Genomic DNA, 18,973 nt, shown 5'->3' with positions numbered 1-18,973 from the left:
GACTGTTCTGGCCAGTGCATCTGCTGACAAGTCAGTGATTCTATGGGATATGTTGCAAAAGAAACCTGTGACGACCCTCGCTTCACATACGGACAAGGTAAGCTGAAGCAAACCCTTCCCTTTCAGTACTGCTGAACATCTGAACCCAGGGCCATGAAGTCCATAACTCTCTAACTGGCCTTCCCACAAACCCGGGGTTCTGATCTCTGGCCTGCGGAACAATTACCTGTTACGTTAGCTCACCCAATTTAAAGGAACTTCTTCGTACTTGGCTCTGTACTGCCGAGTGCACCCTTCTTACACCCTGCACGTTTCGCCTCACCACTACTGGCCAAGCTTTCAGCCGACTGGGCCCTAAGCTCTGGAATTCCTTTCCTAGACCCCTCCGTCCTTCTGCACCTCTTTCCTCCTTGAAGACACTCCTTAAAACCTACCTCTTTGACCAAGCTTTTGGTCGTCTGCCCTAACATCTCATTATGTGGCTTGGTGTCAGATTTTGTTTAATAATGCTACTGTGAAACGCCTAAGGGCTACTAGGTTTACTAGGCTAAGGCACTGTTGTAAAGCTGTGTGTCAGTTTGACCATTGAGTTTCTAGGTCAAACCTTTATCAGTTTTTATATTGCTTGGGTCATTTTACAGGAGAGTGCAGTCACAGATTTCTGTGCTTGATCCCAGCAATAGTATGCCTTTCCAATAATAAAAACAAAATAACACAAAGAACTATCCAGTAGTCATTTGGTAGTACAGAACTTGAGTGTTGCTGAAAAAAACAGACGTGCTGTCGAAGCTTTTCATCTTGCACTCATCAGGACAATTCGCAAGAATACCAATAGTACTGGGAGCAACAAATTATACTGCATGAGAAGAGAGTGCTGATTGGCTGGCAAGTGGGCTCTGACCGGTAGAGGCATTGCCATGGAGAATGCAGCACGAAACAGTTAACTGCCAAGCGTTTGTTCAAATTCAAACCAGGCCAATTGACTATGATCAGGGCATTGCCATGAGGAATGAACCAGGGAATGGCTGCTCCCCAGGCTTTTGTTTGGTTGAAAAAGCTATAATGTATAGACATGCTTTCTGTCTGCAAAGGACAGGGACCAGAGTGTGAATATATATAATTTCTAACATGTGTAAGTGAGCCACACTGCAAGCCTGACTGATAGTTTTAAATTGGTTTTCAGTGTAATTCTTAGCACAATCAGAATTGTTTAGCAAGTGTTGTCCAATTGCAGAATTATATCAAATGTTGGACACAATGTTTTGAAGTTTGCACCCATGCTAGGAAGGACATGAAGTCCTTAAAGAAGGTGCAGAGAAGATTTACTGGAATGGCTCTAGGGAAAGACTGGAGAAGGCAGAGGAGGTTAAGAAGAGATTTGATAAAAGTGTTCAAAATCATGAAGGGTTTAGATAGAGTAGTTAAGGAGAAACTGTTCCCAGTAGTCGCAAGCCAGCGGACAATTTAATGTGACTGGCAAAAGAACCAGAGGCAACAAAGGGGAAAACTGCAATTAAAAGAAATGTGTGGGTCAGGACTTGGATTGCACAGTTGAGAAAAAAAAATTGCAGGGCTTTGTGGAAAGAACAGGGAGTGGGAATAACTGGATTGCTCTTTGAAGGAGCTAGCACAGACATAATGGGCTGAATGGCATACTTTTGTGCTGTGCTATTCTATGATTCTAAAACCATTGGGAATACTAAACTAGTGCTCTCTGGTTGGGTACAAAACATTTTTTTAAAAATAAAATAATCTTGCAGTAAATTCAGCTGGGTTTCAGATGTACTGAACGCTGCAGACGTTTGGAATTAAAACTGAGTTCTATAATAATTATCCTGCTGCTGGTGGGCAGTGGCTCTTTAGGATGTTCGTGTCTGGGTAAACAAGAAATCCGGTGAAGGTGATGTACTTGCCTTGGTTACTGTACAAACCAAAGCGCTGGTGCTGCTGGCTGTGCAGCCATACTCTGTCCCCGGCCCCCAGGTGCAGCATTATACTCTGACTTTGCATCTCCCTGCGCTGAGAGTCATCTTCATCAAAAATAATGGCCTGCACCTCACTGAGATTTTTCATCAACCTGACCGAAATGGCCTTAAAAGGGTGCTTTCCAACATTGAAAGAGAAATAGTAGGCACCTGGGATCTGGCATGTGAAGAAGCCACTCAGATTGTTAAAATGTTTGCCAATGTTGATGTATTCGGTGTCAAATGTCACCGCTTCATGCAGCACATTCTCTGTGTTCTCCCCGAGCAGCGACCTTGTCCTGGCTACAGAAAATGCAGAACGAAGGCTGTCCTTTGGCTGAGGAGCCATTAAGCAGTTGAAAGAGGATTGGTTTCTTTTGGGTTTAGTGTTGGAATGGGAACAGTCGGAGGTGGTGCGGAGTGAGGGCAAACTGTTGGTCAGCCGGTACGGTGGCAAATCTGGATAGACCAGGTAGCCAGTGAAGGTTGTGTATGGCCCTATGTTACTGTACAGAGCGTACTTTGAGCTGCCGTAGAGAAATAGCCAGACACTATCGCCTACACCTAACCTCAGCATCAAGCTCTGGCTCTGCACCTTGCGACTTTTTTGCCGATGTTCATCGAAGGCTGTCGCCTGGACCTCGTTCCTGTTCTTCATCAGCATGACTGACAGCATCTTCTTTGGATACTTTCCAACTGTGAAGGCAAAATAATAAGCCCCAGGGATCCTGCACACAAGCCTGCCTGTGTCCGGACGGAAGTCATTCCCAATGTTAACCAAAAGCTTGTCAAACGTAACTGCTTTCCGGGGACCTCCCAACATGCTGCTGGTCCTGGCAGCGGAGAATGCTGACTGATCATGGGGACCAGACGTTGCTGTAACTGACTGACGGGAGAGAGAGTCCACAACCCCTGTCAACAGCACGAGTCCCAGAAAGACCATTTTGCCCTGAAAAGAGAAACGGATTTGAGTTGACGAGGGTTGGGAGTAAGTGTTGGGCATATTGATTGTGTTTTCTCTAATCACTTTCATTTCACAAGTCTCTACTCTGCCCATCATTTAATTCATTCTAGTCAACGAACCAGAGCCACTGCATGTTTTGAAGGTACATTGCAAACTGTGCCTATTTCTAATTCTTAAATATCTTGAGAGATTTGTAATTGCGTAATGTTTTTTATATGGGGTAATAAGCACAGAAACAGGCCAGATAGCCCAAATGGTCAATGCTAGATTTATGCTCCACTCAAGCCTCCTCCTAATCTTTCTCATCTAAATCTATCAGCATAACCTTCTATTCCCTTCATGCTCATCTAGCCTCCCCTTAAATCCGTCTGTAGTATTCACCTCAATTACTCCCTGTGGTAGTGAGTTTCACATTCTTACTGGGCAAAGGAGCTTCTCCTGAATTCCTAATTATTTTCTGGGTGACTATTTTATATTCGTGGCAAACTCTGTGTCCACTAAAACCATTCATAATTTCAGAGACCTCTATTAAATCTACCACTCTCAAACTTCTCTTTTCAGGAGGAAAAGAGACCGAGCCTGTTCCTCCTTTCCTGATGGGTATAATTGGGGATGGTAGCAGAGTGGTAATGTTATTGGAATAGTAATCCAGAGGCCTGGACTAATGCATTAGGAATAAAAAGCAGCTCTTGGTAACAGTGCCGGATTGATGTCATTCAGTGAAGGAAATCTGCCATAATTATCCGGTTTGACTCACACCCATAACAATGTTGTTGATTCTTAACTGCTCTCTGAAGTGGTCCAGCAAATTGCTACAGTAAAGAGAATAAAACTGGACAGACACCTGACATTAAACTAGGTGCACCCAATTGCCTGAAAGAGTGCAACCTTCAACAACTCTCAAAGCTTGACACCATCCAGGACAAAACAGTCCACTTGATAGAGGGTAGTGATAAATGGTTGTTTTTCAGATTGGAGGAAGGTTTGTAGTGGAGTTCCTCACGGGTCAGTGTTGGGACGATTGCTCTTCTTGATATATATTAATGACCTAGACCGTGGTGTGCAGGGCATGATTTCAAAATTTGCAGATGATATGAAAATTGTAAATGTTGTCAACTGTGATGGGGATAGCCTTGAACTTCAAAAGAACATAAACATGTTGGTGGATTGGGCAGACAAGTGGCAGATGAAGTTCAACGCAGAGAAGTGTGAGGTGATTCATTTTGGCAGGAAAGATATGGTGAGACAGTATAAAATAAAGGGAGAGCCTCTAAAGGAGGTGCAGGAACAGAGGAACCTCAGTGTATTTGTACATAGGTCATTGAAGATGGCCGGGCATGGGGCATGTTGAGAGAGCAGTTAATAACGCATATAGTATCTTAGGCTTTATTAATAGGGCATTGAGTACAAGAGTAAAGAGGTCATGTTAAACTTGTATAAGACACTAGTTAGTCCTCAGCTGGAGTACTGTGTGCACTTCTGGGCGCCATACTTGAGGAAGGATGTGAAGGCATTGGAGAGAACACAGAGGAGATTCACAAGAATGATTCCAGGGATGAAGAACTGTAGCATTGAGGATAGATTGGAGAGGTTGGGACTTTTCCTTGGAGAAAAGAAGGCTGAGAGGAGACTTGATAGAGGTATTCAAGATCCCGAGGGGTATGGACAGAAATTGCTCCCACTCGAGAGAATCAAGAACGAGAGGGCATAGATTCAAAATAATTGGCAAAAGGAGTAAATGTGATGAGGAAAAAATTTTGTCACCCAGAGGGTGGTTGGGGCCTGGAGCAAACTTCCTGAAAGGTTGGTGGAGGCAGGCTCGATCGAGGCATTCAAAAGAGAATTGGATTGCTACCTGAAAAGAGTGTGTGTGTGCAAGGTTACGGGGATAAGACAGGGGAGTGGGACTAGGTGGAGTGCTCTTTCAGAGTCAGTGCAGACTCGATGGGCCAAATGAGTTCCTTCTGCACTGTAATGATACTGTGATCGGCATCCCATCAATCGCCTTAAACATTCATTCCCTCCACCACTGGCACAGGTGCAAGATGCAGTGCAGCAACTTGCCAAGGCTCCTCTAACAATTTCCAAATCTGTAACATCTACCACCTGGAAGAACAGGGGCAACACATGCATGGGAACTCCAAGTCACACAAAATCCTGACTTTGAACTGTATTGCTGTTTCTTCACTGTCACTTTGTAAAATTGTGGAACTCTCTCCCTAACAGCATTGTGGGTGTACCTATACTGCAGAGGTTCAAGAAGGCAGCTTACCACCACATTCTTGTGGGCAATTAGGGATAGGTAATAAATGCTGGCCTTGTCAGCAATGCTCACATTGCATGGATGGAAAAAAAGCCTTGCATTCCTGATGATATGCTTGTAAAACGTTTTTAAACCATCTCCAGTGTATCTATCCTTTTTGTAATACGGTGACCAGAACTGTACACGAGACTAACCAAGGTTCGGTACAAGTTTAACATAGCTTCTCTACTTTTCAATTCTATCCCTTTTAAAACTTGTTTTGCTTTTTGATGGCTTATTAACATGTCATTACGATTAGTGATTTGTGCTCCCAAATCCCTTCACTCCTTTACACAATTTGCAATCCTGTTTCCCAAGAAATCTGTGACCTCCTTATTTTTCTTGACAAAATGTAATACCCCACCTATTTTGAAATTTCATTGCCAATTATTTGCTCATTCTTCAGGTTTATTGTCTTCTGTAATTTGTTGCATTCTCCTTCTATTGACTGTTCCTCCCAATTTGGTGTCATCTACAAATTTAGAAATTGTTTTTGATTCCAAGTTCTAAGTACGAATTGTGAACAGCAATGGTCCCAGCACTGTTCCTTGTGGGATTCCACTTCCCACCTTCTGCCACTCTTTGTAGCTACCATTTGCCCCTATTCTCCACTCTCAGTTTTGCAGCCAGCTAACAGTACATTCTGCCACTTGTTGCTTAACAGATTAATGAATAAGGTCAGAGTGTGAAGTTATGTGGCACCTTATCAAATTTCTTTTGGAAATGTTAGATAAATTTCATTTCTTGCATTATTCCTATCTACGATGTTTAACAGAACAGAGTCCTATAGTTAACCCAGAATTTGTTTTTTGAAGTAATCTTGTTACTAATTTGGCACAGTATGTGTTTTATTCAAAGAGTAGGATTTTAAGTTGTGAAAATTACACCCAAAGTATGTTAGCATACCACCCATGGAGGGCACATTTGCACAGACCTTTGGTGTGAAATAAAGAGGGTGATTTTAACCCTGCCCACTCAGCAAGGACTGGATGTGTGGGCAGTTATACCACTAGCCACCACCCCCCCCACAAACACACACACACACACACACACACACACACACACACACACACTCTGCCCGAGTTACCCACCAGAAGTCTGTCAGATCTTGGAATTTTAATCTGCTCCACTGGACAGGCAACGTGGACTGAAACCAGCGGGGCCCTTCACAGATTCATGTCCATGTCCCGTGGTGCTGGCATGACCAGAACCCAACTGTGGGTTTAACTGGGGCCTCAGTGGATCACAAATCCTCCAGGCCTCACAAAGAGAGCTTGGGATTCCCGGGTCACATACCTATCCATCCGGAGCACAAATCTCTTGTGTGAGAATTGAATTGAGGTCCCAGGATTAGAGCAGCAAGTGAAGTTGCAGCTTGCCTCGCAACCCACGCAGAGTTAAAATTGGGGCCAGGCTTTAGAAACACCTCTGTTTTTCATAAAGCACCAAAGTATACGATGCTGTAAATGAAAGGGTCGGTCCATGCTGACACAGTCATCCCAAAGATAAAGGTTGAAGTCGGTCACTAGACTGTACCTGGGACAGGGCAACTGCTGCCTTCAGTAGCTCCTGTCACCCGATGCTGGCTTTGGCAGCAGATGGCACGAATCCGCTGGAAACACAGAAGGTTGTCCAGAATTACAGGTGGGCACACACAACAACTGTTTTGGGGCAGTGTGTTAAAGATGCTCAAACACAATCCTAGAAATAAATTTATGAACAGCGCTCGCTCTATTCACGAGGGGAATGTGAATCTTGTGGCAGTGTTAGAATGTGGTACCGCACTCCGTGGGAGTTACTGTACTTATGTCTTTAAGGACATTGAAGTTCTTTCTAATTTCTGGGGATGAAGAAGGGGGAGGAAGTAGTCCCTGTCTGTGGAATTGTTCCTCTGGACAAATTTGGGTACTAGGCTCTGGGAATACAAACCTTGAAAGTGAACTGAGAGCTTGCAGGCCTTATAGCTGGTCTAGTGATAATATTGGAGCATTTACAATGAGCAGTGTTTCTCACTCTCATTTTATGCATTACCTCCCTGCTCACTGATAAGAGCGTTTACACAGAACATTGATTCTCTGAAGATGAGTCATGGGCTCAAAACATTAACTCTGTTTCTCTCCACAGATGCTGCCAGACCTGCTGCTGAGTTTTTCCAGAATTTTCTGTTTTTAATATATATTGATTCTGAGAGACTCTGTATCTGTCACTGGGAAAATCTGTCAGCTATCTTTCTAAAGTGTATTTTGTGAAGGAAGATAAAGCAATTGAAAAGTTAATAAAGCTTCATTCCCGTAGCATCCTTCACCATCAGAATTGAATTCCCATCTGCCCGTCATTTTTGAAAATACTAAAGAGCATCAGCATAAGCTCCATGTGTGGTGCTGGTTGTGCTATTAAATCTGATTCCATTTACAGTTTACAAAGGAGAGAATGGAATTGTAGCAGACTCCACAGCCCCAATTGACTGATTCCAAAAAAATAAACCCCTCAGTCCCTCGCATATTTCTCTCATTCTCCCTTTAATGTGTCTCCACTGCTCCCTGGACAGTCCTTTCCACAAATTTTTTGAAGTAGGTACGCTTTAGCTTGTTTTAAACTCCAGCCCATGTTCTGCAGAGTCTGTGGCACCTACAGCATACTATTGGAGTTCTATTTGTCAGTTCTGTCAAGAATCTTGAATAATCTCCCCTGAGCCTTCTCTTCAGAAGCATCAACAGTCTCAGCCACTTCATGCTCTGGGTTTGCAATGTTAGGTGTGAATAATAGATGCCTTGTACCAGTTAGTGAAAAAAGAAAAACATCTTTTCTGGAATTCTTTGACCTACTTCAGTAAATGGGAAAATCATACAGGCAATTTTAACCTTGCAGTGATGTTCAACTGACAAAGAGAATACATCAATTGGTACTGTGGTTCTTTACACAAGTTCTGTGACCAAAACAGATTTAATCTATCTAGCCCCTACAAAACTCCTTCGGGAGTGTGTTCCATACAGTTTGATCACTTCACTGGAGTATTGTTTCCCTAGATTAGTTTTGAACACCACCTCCTCACCACCCTCAGCTTGAAGCACAGGCTGTGTCCTCTCCTACTTTTCTGGACAAGGTGGAACAGCTTGTCATGGTCAATATTATCCTCCCTTTAGAATCCTATACACAGCAATCTTATCATTTCTTGCCTCCCTGAATCAGTTCCCAGGTTTAGCTGTTCCTGGACTGAAATCCATTCAAGCCGTAATGTTGCAGATTTATTAGCTACTGAGTGCACTTGTGTGCCCTGTTTAAGTCTAGGACATTTGCCATGCTATAAACTGAGCTGTGACTCCACTCTGCAAATTTAAACAGTCCAGTATCTAATTATAAATATGGAGTAAATATTCATTCAGCAAATTAAACATAAATCCTGCAGTATTTAGAAAAAGTGTACTTACGAGACAAGGCAGTAGGATCTTGATGCTGTGGGGTAAAAATATTGAATAATTAAAATGCAGACCAGTCTGATTTAAGCTTTGTTGCTGCAGGGTCTGAGCATAAGTTCAGTGCAGTTCTGTAAATTTCTCATTGCTCTGCATTAGGTGCAGTTCTGTACATTCTAGTTAACATATTAACATTTAGTGCCAAGTGAATAAAAGGTGCCATGTACCATTAAGAATGGGGATCAGCAAACTAAATTCCCGGAAGCATTCGCTTTGTCCATCAGCATTCCAAAGGTTTGTCATCATTGCACCAGTACTGGAAGCTATTTCCAATATAAAATGAGAGTGTGGTCCTTACTCTGTGCTTAATATGACTCCAGTCCCACGCAAATGATTGACTCTTCGGAGGAGGTTCACTAGATTGATTCCAGAGATGCGGGGCTTGTCTTATGAGGAGAGATTGAGCAGTTTAGGCCAATACTCGCTAGAGTTTAGAAGGGTGAGAGGAGATCTAATTGAGGTATATAAGATACTAAAGGGGATAGACAAAATACACGTGGAGCGGATGTTTCCCCTTGTGGGACATTCTAGAACAAGAGGCCGTGGTTTTAGGCTAAGGGGCGGGAGATTTAAATCAGAGATGAGGAATTACTTTTCTCAAAGGGTGGTGAATCTGTGGAATTCACTACCTCAGAGTGCAGTGGTTGCCAGGATGCTGAATAAATTTAAGGAGGAGATAGACAGATTTTTAATTAGTAACGGGTTGAAAGGTTATGGGGAGAGGGCAGGAAATTGGAATTGAGGCCGAAATGAGATCAGCCATGATCGTATTGAATGGCGGGTCAGGCTCGAGGGGCTGAATTGCCTACTCCTGCTCCTAGTTCTTATGTTCTTAACTGCCCTCTGCAGTGGACTGGCAAGCCACTCAGTTTGTATCAAACCTACCACCAGTGCTTCAAGAAGACAGCTCACCGCTACCCACCTCAAGGCAACTCATGATGGGCAATAATTGCCAAAGGCACCCACATTCCAAGAATAATATTTTTAAAATTATTTACTGCCTTTATGTTTAGGCTGTGTGCTTTGATCTTGTGTGGCTCACCTGCTGTTGTCATTGGCTAGAAACAGTGGCTTGGATTGGTGAGAGATTTCATACAAGTCTGAAGAAACTCTGAGTGGTGGTAAAGGGTTACACCCAGTAAATAAACTCCTCTCTGGTAGTGAGCAGATCTGTTTGGGATTTCAGCTAATGGACCCAGGGCTGCAATGTAAACATCTTTAAAGTGTTTTTTCTGGTTGCGTGCACATGAGGAATCTGTTGTGCGTTTCAGTGAACTAATCGATTGTTAATACAAGATGTGAGGGAATTGCGATTTGATGTCGGAACAAATGAATCTGATCGACGGCTGTCATGCAGAGTTAACCATCTTCTATCTAACTTGATTACCTTGTTTTTCTCAGTACTGGGAAAATACAGAAAGATTAACTTATTCATTGTTTTTTTGACCAAAAACCTCAGCTGACTTTGTGGGTTTCGCAGCAGTCCCTTTCATTCGTGGTTGTCCGGTCTGATTCCCAGAAAGGGTAATTACTGGCTCTTGTGTGCCAACGTACAATTTGCCCATTAACCATCTGTGCCAATCTCCAGCTGGATCACCTATTAACTCCACATGTTACTTAGGTTTTGATATATCAAAAATGTTCAGACCTGCTCGATGAGGCTTTGTCGGTTGTCACTACCATTTGTTTCTCAGTCGAGCTAGCGAGCTGTGTTTTATCAGCGACATTTCAGCTCAGGAACAGTAAATGAGCAGCAGTAAGCCATTTTGTGTTAAGTGGACTGAACGGATTGTAGTTGGTGCCTTAAGATGTACAGCCTGTGGTGTACTAGGTCGTATATGAAGTGGGATGGAAAATTGTTTGAGCTCCTGTGTTGACACAGTCTGGAGACAGGGAATGATTCCAATGCACAAAAACAAAAATACCTGGAAAAGGTCAGCAGGTCTGACGGCATCTGCGGAGAGGAACACAGTCGACATTTCGTGTCCATATGACTCTTCATCAGAATTCGTGTGTATCCGTGGCGCCAATATTTGACCTCTGCCCTCGTTCTAAGCAGTGAACTGTGGCGATCTAGTGTGTATCTAGGCAGCTCGCCCACGATTTCCGGGACTATATGATTCTGCCACTGGCTTTCGGGTAGGTCCAAGGTGGGTGGCAATGGAGATTGGTGGGGGGGGGGGGTGGTGCAGATGAGCACTGCCTGATGGAATCCCACTGCATTTCTGCAAAGGCAATAAGAAGGGGAACCATGGGGTTTTTTTGGGGTGGAAAAAAGCTTACAAGTTTGAAAATTACCTGGTCTTTGCCAGCCTCCCTCTGAGGGCTGCTGGTTGGGCCCTTGTAGAACCTACATTAATCGGAGTGTGTGCGGCACAAGTTCCACCTGGAGTTTCACCATTCTGGTACAAATACTGTTATAGACATTAGTTCCCTTGGAAATACTGACTTCAGGGGTACAATTATAATGCATAAAGCCACAGTGTTAGATTTGTCTGCCACACACCACGGGAGGCTGGCCCCTAGCTGTCCCTTTGTGCCCTCTGAGTTTAGATTACTGCCCATGGATTGATGGGCACGTACTTTGGAACTAGTTAGTAGTAGGCACACAAAAGCCTAGGCACCCTCCCCAACCAAGAGTTGCTTTGAGATTAGGGACCTGGAGTTGTGATGTAGCCCAGTCCAGACTGGGATTATGTTCGACTGTGGCTTTGAAGATTAAGTATTAGCTTGTTTGATCTGGTTTCAGGTTGGTACTGTACCACATTGCACTTGTTCCCATCTAACAGCTGTTACAAGCTTGTAGTTAGTGAAAGATTCTGATGGAAGAAAATTTTTTTGCTTTGTTGCATTGGAAATGCTGTTTGAATCTATAGGATGCTCTTAGAAAATTTACAGTACAGAAGGTGGCAATTTGGCCCATTGGATACAAAAGATCCCGCGGTACTATTTGAAAAAGGACACAGGAGTTCTTCTGGTCAATATTTATCTCAACCAACATTCACTAAAACAGATTATTTGATCGTTCTCACATTTTCTGTTTATGAGAGTTTGCTGTGCTCAAATTGGCTGCCCTGGTTCATCCATTATAACAGTGACTACAATTCAGAAGCATTTAATTGTATTGAGATATCTGGGAACATGTTGAGACACCGTAAATACAAGATTTTTACTAGATTGGAGGGGCCTTGTGTGAATTCCCTGATTGTTTAAACAGGTAGAATAGTGTTTGTTTTATTTGTACCTAATGTTAATTTAAATGTGGCTTACCAACTATTCTCAAATCAGTTAGAACCTGGCCTTTAAAGGGGTACATCACTCCAGCAGAAGAACTTCCAACATAAAGTAATCCTTTAAAATAACTGGAGAGTAAGAGGGAAAATATTTTAACCAGTTGTTCAGAATAAGCGGACATGGCATTTCAGCTTGGTATTGAGGGCTGGTATTCTTTCCATTCTGAATGCTGCTCCCCAGTGCTTGCATCTAAATCGGAAAGATTCTGGTCTACTCAGGACTCCAAACACATGTTGCTGAAAGGGAACAGTTAGCCTTTTGTGTGGTGAAGGGAGGATAGGCTGTGTAAAAAAGCAAATTCCCAAAGTAAGGACATGTTCACGGACAGGTGTTTATGGCACTTGGATAGCTATTTAACAATAGACCATGCTAGTGCTAGTTAGAGCATGTGATGCCATCTTGGAACAGCACCAAGGTAGTCCAGGCAGCATTGTCATTTATTGATGTTCACGTATCTGCTTTTCAGCTCTCTTTTAAAGAATAATCATTGTCCGTGTGCGGCTTTGGAGGAAAGGTTCTTCTTGCCTGCACAGTTAGAAATGGGTATGGTAATGAGTGTGTGGTGAATCGTGGCGAGCCAGCAACGGTGCGGTGGTGAGGTAGCGGCAGTGTGGTGAATCGTGGCGAGGTAGCGGCAGTGTGGTGAATTGTGGCGAGGTAGCGGTGGGCCAGCAGCGGCACGGTGAATCGCGTCTCGTAATGCACAACTCTTCTGATCTTCCTCACTCCCAGAAAAGTGAACGTTCCTCTTGAATTTATGGCCCGTACAGTCCTCATTATTTGACAGTTAGTGTTTGCTGTAATTCAGCCTCTCTAAACGCTAATTATCCTTATTACTATGTTAAGTGCTGGTTTGAGCCTTCAATTAGCTGGACCCTTCCTGTGCTTCCCTTATTTGCAGCAGGCAGTGATTGTAACATTTTTTCCTGACAGCCCCTGCAGAGATATTGCACAGCAGGAGTGCAGATATTGCTATGTGCATCATAAGGGACTTCTGTATCATAACTGTTTCAATCAGCAGAAAAATAACTGGATTCTGGGTAGGTAATTAAGGATTCTGCAGTTGCTAGAGATTTAAAAACCCTGAGGGATCTTTGTTTAATGAGCATTTTTCTTTCTGTAAAATAAGGATCCTGCAGAATGAGTGTAGTAGGACTAGACCTCTGGCCCCAGCACCCATTAGTTAGAGAGGAGGAGGAATATCCAGGATCCTCGCTACTGATTGCTATCCAGTGATTCCACCCCCACTGTCCCAGAATGTGCATGCATCAGTAGAGAATGAGTATAGGTCCAGCTCTGTTCCTTTGCAGCCAAATAATCTGCAGATGCTCACCATCAACCCTTGCATGTGAATGATGGACGCTTGGGTAAAGTTCTGAAGAATGAACATTGACCATGGGATCATACTCCAACAGACAACAGTCTCAGGAAAGGGGACAAAATTGGCACTGAAAATTAACAGAAAAAGAACTCACTCAGCTAGCTCTGACACAACCTTCTAGCTCTTCCTGTACTGTCTCCAGGGCAGAGCTGGGCCCAGTGCTTTAAATAGAGGAGAGTGAGAGCAGCAGCAGAGTAGAACCAGTGTGGTTACTCCCATGCCATTTATATTCATCAGGCCGGATCAGTTTTCACAGTACAGATCAGTACTGTAGTGGTAACTTAGGGAAGGGAGACTGAGTATGAGAAAACAGGACCACAACATCTCTCCCATGTGCCCATGCTTTACTTTCCTGTATGAAAATAAAATTCAGCATAGTTTATAAAGAACATTGGCACCAAGCTAACACTTGGAAGTACTATCAAGTCTTCACTCTTTTGCATAACAATCATTACTCTTTTGTACAGGAAGACGCATATCAGGTAGTAATTAATAACCTACGTTTTTTCTTCTTGTTCAGAATTGGTTTTCAGCATTTGTTTCTCAGCCTCCTTTTAAGCTTTTGCCCCGTAATTTTTCCGTAATCAACATTCTGAGAAGAGTAATCCTGTTAATAGAGCTACGAGATTAAAGCCTTTGCGTGATAAAGCCGGTTCTCTGCTGTAAGTGGCAGTTTAGGACAAATGACTGGCCTTTGATCCACTTCCCACTGTGGAATGTTTCTCTCCTTCCTAAATACTACAGTGTCAAATGTTTAAAGCATTTCTTAGGTGAGAGGCAGGAATTCGGCGGCACTTCAATGCCCAGTAAAGAACCCAATCAAGCTGGGATCAGGGAAAATGGATAGCTGAATTCTAGAGGCAACATCTGTGTTTGTGTACTTTTGCACTATGGAAATCCAGTATCAAGAAACCTTGCTATCTGTATTGTCTCAACAGTTAACGTTACATGAAGTTTTAGTCAGATTGTTCTATAAATACGACGCAATGTACCTAGATGACTGAACCAATTCAGGGTGTGATTTTATACTCTCGAGACCAGTGTTGGCATCTGGCTTTTTAACCAGCCTCGTACTCCCAAACTTCTTCACAAAAGTTTTCAACTTGTGGCATTTATGCTATCAAGCTTTATGTTCTGCCTGCACTCCACTTTCGTGACCTCAGAAACTCCTCACTTTCTAGCACTCTACTTCTGACCATCCTTCATATGGACGTAGGCACTGAGTGTCAGCAGGAGCAGGCTCTAGGATTTCAGCACTAGCAGCGGTATTAGGCTTCACACTGCAGGGAGAGGAAATAATAACACTATATAAAACTGAAGAAAGGTCCTTGGCCTGAAATATCACTCCGTTTCTGTCTCCACAAATGCTGCCAAATCTGCTGAGTGTTTCCAACATTTTCTGTTATTTTAGATGTGTTCAGACCCAGCAGTTTGTAAAGCTGAGTTTTGCTTTTGTTTCTGTGCTTAATGAGACCACAGTCGGAGGACTGTGAGCAACGTCAGGCTCAACACTCTAGGGAGGATATAGAAGCTTTAGAGAGGGTACAGAGCAGGTTCACTGGAATGTAGCCTAGCATGAGGAAATACAAAGGAAGACTTGAAAATTGTCATTTTTCATCAGAACTGAGGGATTACAGTGGCTCAGGGGCCCCAGAACAAGGATCACAGATACCTTGGGTGGGCGAATATTAATGACGTCCATCCCATGTTGGAACTATTGGCCGACAACTGACTACACTCCACTGTATACCTGTCTGAAGTCTACACTGAGGGAAATTGGTCCCAGTGTCTTGTAACAACGCCCTCACACTGGGCCTAGCTTATGGGTTTAGGCATAATAATAATACCCAAATATGCTTACCATGCCTGGCAGTGTTTGACTGGTTCAGGTATTTATTGTGGAGCCAGATCCTGCTAACATTAGTAATGTTATTTTTGAATGTTGATGGGATTCTGAAATAAAGACTTGCATTTATATAGCCATTTTTATGATTGTGGGGCCTCACTAAGTGTTTTACAGCCATTGAAGTACTTTTTGAAGTAGCATTGTAAATGGCAGCTAATTTGTGTGCAGCAAGCTCCCACAAACAGCAAGGTGGTAATGATCAGGTCTGCTTTTTAGTGTTGTTGGCTCTGGGATGATCAGTGGCCAGGACACCAGGGAGAACTCCCCGGTTCTTCTTCGAAATAGTGCCATGGGATCTTTTACATTCACCCAAGAAGGCAGATGGGGCCTCACCTTAATCCCTCATCCAAAGGATGGCATCTCCGACAGTGCTACACTGCTTCGGTACAGCACTGTAATGTTAACTTTGATTTTTGTGCTCCAGTCCCAGAGTGGGAGTTGAACCCACAATCGTGTGATCAGAGGTAAAAGTGTTACCAACTGAGCCACAGCTGGCACAAATGCCTATGAGCCAAAGTATCTGGTGCTGACACTGTCTTCTCACTAACTAGCTCATTCTGTTAGAATGCAACTCCTGTCGATGAAGTTCCTGACAACAGAGAAAGTAGACTGTGAGCATTTAATTGATTCTCTCTTGAGCTTCTCTTACCCTTTTCAGTAAGAATGATGCTAGACTTTGGGTCAGATGCTGCTTTTGCACTAGGTTTCACCATGTGGCTGTGCTCTGGTCTGCAGCCAATTTCGGTCTTTACTTTCATCAGTCACGGTGAAGCCCATACTATTAATGTCACTGGTGAGACTGTTCAAAGAGCTAGTGAAGCAGCACCTGACTGACCCCAGTACATCGCTACAGTACCTGCATCTCAACACTCGACTGATCCCTGTTCATCACTGCAGAACCTGCATCTCAACACCCCACTGACCACCGTACATCACTACAGTACCTGCATCTCAACACTCAACTGATCCCTGTACATCGCTGCAGAACCTGCATTTCAACACTCGACTGACCCCCATACATCACTGCAGTACCTGCATCTCAACACTCGACTGACCCCGGTACATCGCTGCAGTACCTGCATCTCAACACTCGATTGATCCCTGTACATCACTGCAGTACCTGCATCTCAACGCTCGACTGACCCCGGTACATCACTGCAGTACCTGCATCTCAACACTCGACTGACCCCGATACATCACTGCAGTACCTGCATCTCAACACTCGACTGACCCCGGTACATCACTGCAGTACCTGCATCTCAACACTCGACTGACCCCGGTACATCACTGCAGTACCTGCATCTCAACACCCGACTGACCCCCATACATCACTACAGTACCTGCATCTCAACACCTGACTGACCCCAGTACATCACTGCAGTACCTGCACCTCAACACCCGACTGACCCCTGTACATCACTACAGTACCTGCATCTCAACACTCGACTGATCCCTGTACATCACTACAGTATCTGCATCTCAACACCTGACTGACCCCGGTACATCACTGCAGTACCTGCATCTCAACACCCGACTGACCCCGGTACATCACTGCAGTACCTGCATCTCAACACTCGACTGATCCCTGTACATCACTGCAGTACCTGCATCTCAACACTCGACTGACCCCGGTACATCACTGCATTACCTGCATCTCAACACTCGACTGATCCCTGTACATCGCTGCAGTACCTGCATCTCAACACCTGACTGACCCAGGTACATCGCTGCAGTACCTGCATCTCAACACTCGACTGACCCCGGTACATCACTACAGTACCTGCATCTCAACACTCGACTGATCCCTGTACATCACTACAGTACCTGCATCTCAACACCCGACTGACCCCGGTACATCACTACAGTACCTGCATCTCAACACTCGACTGATCCCTGTACATCACTACAGTACCTGCATCTCAACACCCGACTGACCCCGGTACATCACTACAGTACCTGCATCTCAACACTCGACTGACCTCGGTACATCACTACAGTACCTGCATCTCAACACCTGACTGATGCCGGTACATCACTGCAGTACCTGCATCTCAACACTCGACTGATCCCTGTACATCACTGCAGTACCTGCATCTCAACACCTGACTGACCCCGGTACATCACTACAGTACCTGCATCTCAACACTTGACTGACCTCGGTACATCACTACAGTACCTGCATCTCAACACCTGACTGATGCCGGTACATCACTGCAGTACCTGCATCTCAACACTCGACTGATCCCTGTACATCACTGCAGTACCTGCATCTCAACACCTGACTGACCCCGGTACATCACTACAGTACCTGCATCTCAACGCTCGACTGACCCCGGTACATCACTGCAGTACCTGCATCTCAACACTCGACTGACCCCGATACATCACTGCAGTACCTGCATCTCAACACTCGACTGACCCCGGTACATCACTGCAGTACCTGCATCTCAACACCCGACTGACCCCCATACATCACTACAGTACCTGCATCTCAACACCTGACTGACCCCAGTACCTCACTGCAGTACCTGCATCTCAACACCCGACTGACCCCTGTACATCACTACAGTACCTGCATCTCAACACTCGACTGATCCCTGTACATCACTACAGTATCTGCATCTCAACACCTGACTGACCCCGGTACATCACTGCAGTACCTGCATCTCAACACCCGACTGACCCCGGTACATCACTGCAGTACCTGCATCTCAACACTCGACTGATCCCTGTACATCACTGCAGTACCTGCATCTCAACACTCGACTGACCCCGGTACATCACTGCATAACCTGCATCTCAACACTCGACTGATCCCTGTACATCGCTGCAGTACCTGCATCTCAACACCTGACTGACCCAGGTACATCGCTGCAGAACCTGCATCTCAACACTCGACTGATCCCTGTACATCACTACAGTACCTGCATCTCAACACCCGACTGACCCCGGTACATCACTACAGTACCTGCATCTCAACACTCGACTGATCCCTGTACATCACTACAGTACCTGCATCTCAACACTCGACTGACCCCGGTACATCACTGCAGTACCTGCATCTCAACACTCGACTGATCCCTGTACATCACTACAGTACCTGCATCTCAACACCCGACTGACCCCGGTACATCACTACAGTACCTGCATCTCAACACTCGACTGACCTCGGTACATCACTACAGTACCTGCATCTCAACACCTGACTGATGCCGGTACATCACTGCAGTACCTGCATCTCAACACTCGACTGATCCCTGTACATCACTGCAGTACCTGCATCTCAACACCTGACTGACCCCGGTACATCACTACAGTACCTGCATCTCAACACTTGACTGACCTCGGTACATCACTACAGTACCTGCATCTCAACACCTGACTGATGCCGGTACATCACTGCAGTACCTGCATCTCAACACTCGACTGATCCCTGTACATCACTGCAGTACCTGCATCTCAACACCTGACTGACCCCGGTACATCACTACAGTACCTGCATCTCAGCACTCGACTGATCCCTGTACATCGCTGCAGTACCTGCATCTCAACACCGGACTGACCCCGGTACATCGCTGCAGTACCGGCATCTCAACACCTGACTGACCCCGTACATCGCTGCAGTACCTGCATCTCAACACCTGACTGACCCCGTACATCGCTGCAGTACCTGCATCTCAACACCTGAC

At 44.7% G+C, this 18,973-nt stretch overlaps 2 protein-coding genes across 3 annotated transcripts in view; one reads left to right on the top strand and one right to left on the bottom strand.

Moving 5' to 3' along the window:
• The window catches only part of pwp1 (PWP1 homolog, endonuclein), a 44,136-nt gene that overhangs the window by 9,692 nt on the left and 15,471 nt on the right, over nucleotides 1-18,973 (top strand). For both annotated transcript variants that reach the window (XM_041216531.1, XM_041216532.1), the window contains one exon: nucleotides 1-97. In XM_041216531.1, coding sequence (XP_041072465.1) covers nucleotides 1-97 — 97 coding nt within the window. The remainder of the gene's footprint in view (nucleotides 98-18,973) is intronic.
• c1qtnf13 (C1q and TNF related 13) lies at nucleotides 1,831-12,774 on the bottom strand. The gene is made up of 3 exons (XM_041216420.1): nucleotides 12,523-12,774; nucleotides 2,414-2,913; nucleotides 1,831-2,338 (listed from the first exon to the last, which is right to left on the bottom strand). The coding sequence occupies exons 1-3, from the start codon at nucleotides 12,772-12,774 to the stop codon at nucleotides 1,831-1,833; spliced, it is 1,260 nt and encodes a 419-aa protein (XP_041072354.1).

The sequence above is a fragment of the Carcharodon carcharias genome, chromosome 21 (assembly GCF_017639515.1).
Source record: "Carcharodon carcharias isolate sCarCar2 chromosome 21, sCarCar2.pri, whole genome shotgun sequence".
In the NCBI taxonomy this organism is placed as follows: domain Eukaryota; kingdom Metazoa; phylum Chordata; class Chondrichthyes; order Lamniformes; family Lamnidae; genus Carcharodon; species Carcharodon carcharias.
This window is presented reverse-complemented; position numbering and strand designations above follow the sequence as displayed.

Excerpts from the sequence above, each read along its gene's own strand:
- c1qtnf13 (XM_041216420.1), bottom strand. The coding sequence starts at position 12,774 with ATGAGGACTGTACGGGCCATAAATTCAAGAGGAACGTTCACTTTTCTG. Across the intron at positions 2,914-12,522 it reads ACCCATTTCTAACTGTGCAG|GGCAAAATGGTCTTTCTGGG; the intron begins GCAAGAAGAACC and ends TTCTCTTTTCAG. Across the intron at positions 2,339-2,413 it reads GTCTATCCAGATTTGCCACC|AAACCAATCCTCTTTCAACT; the intron begins GTACCGGCTGAC and ends TAAACCCAAAAG.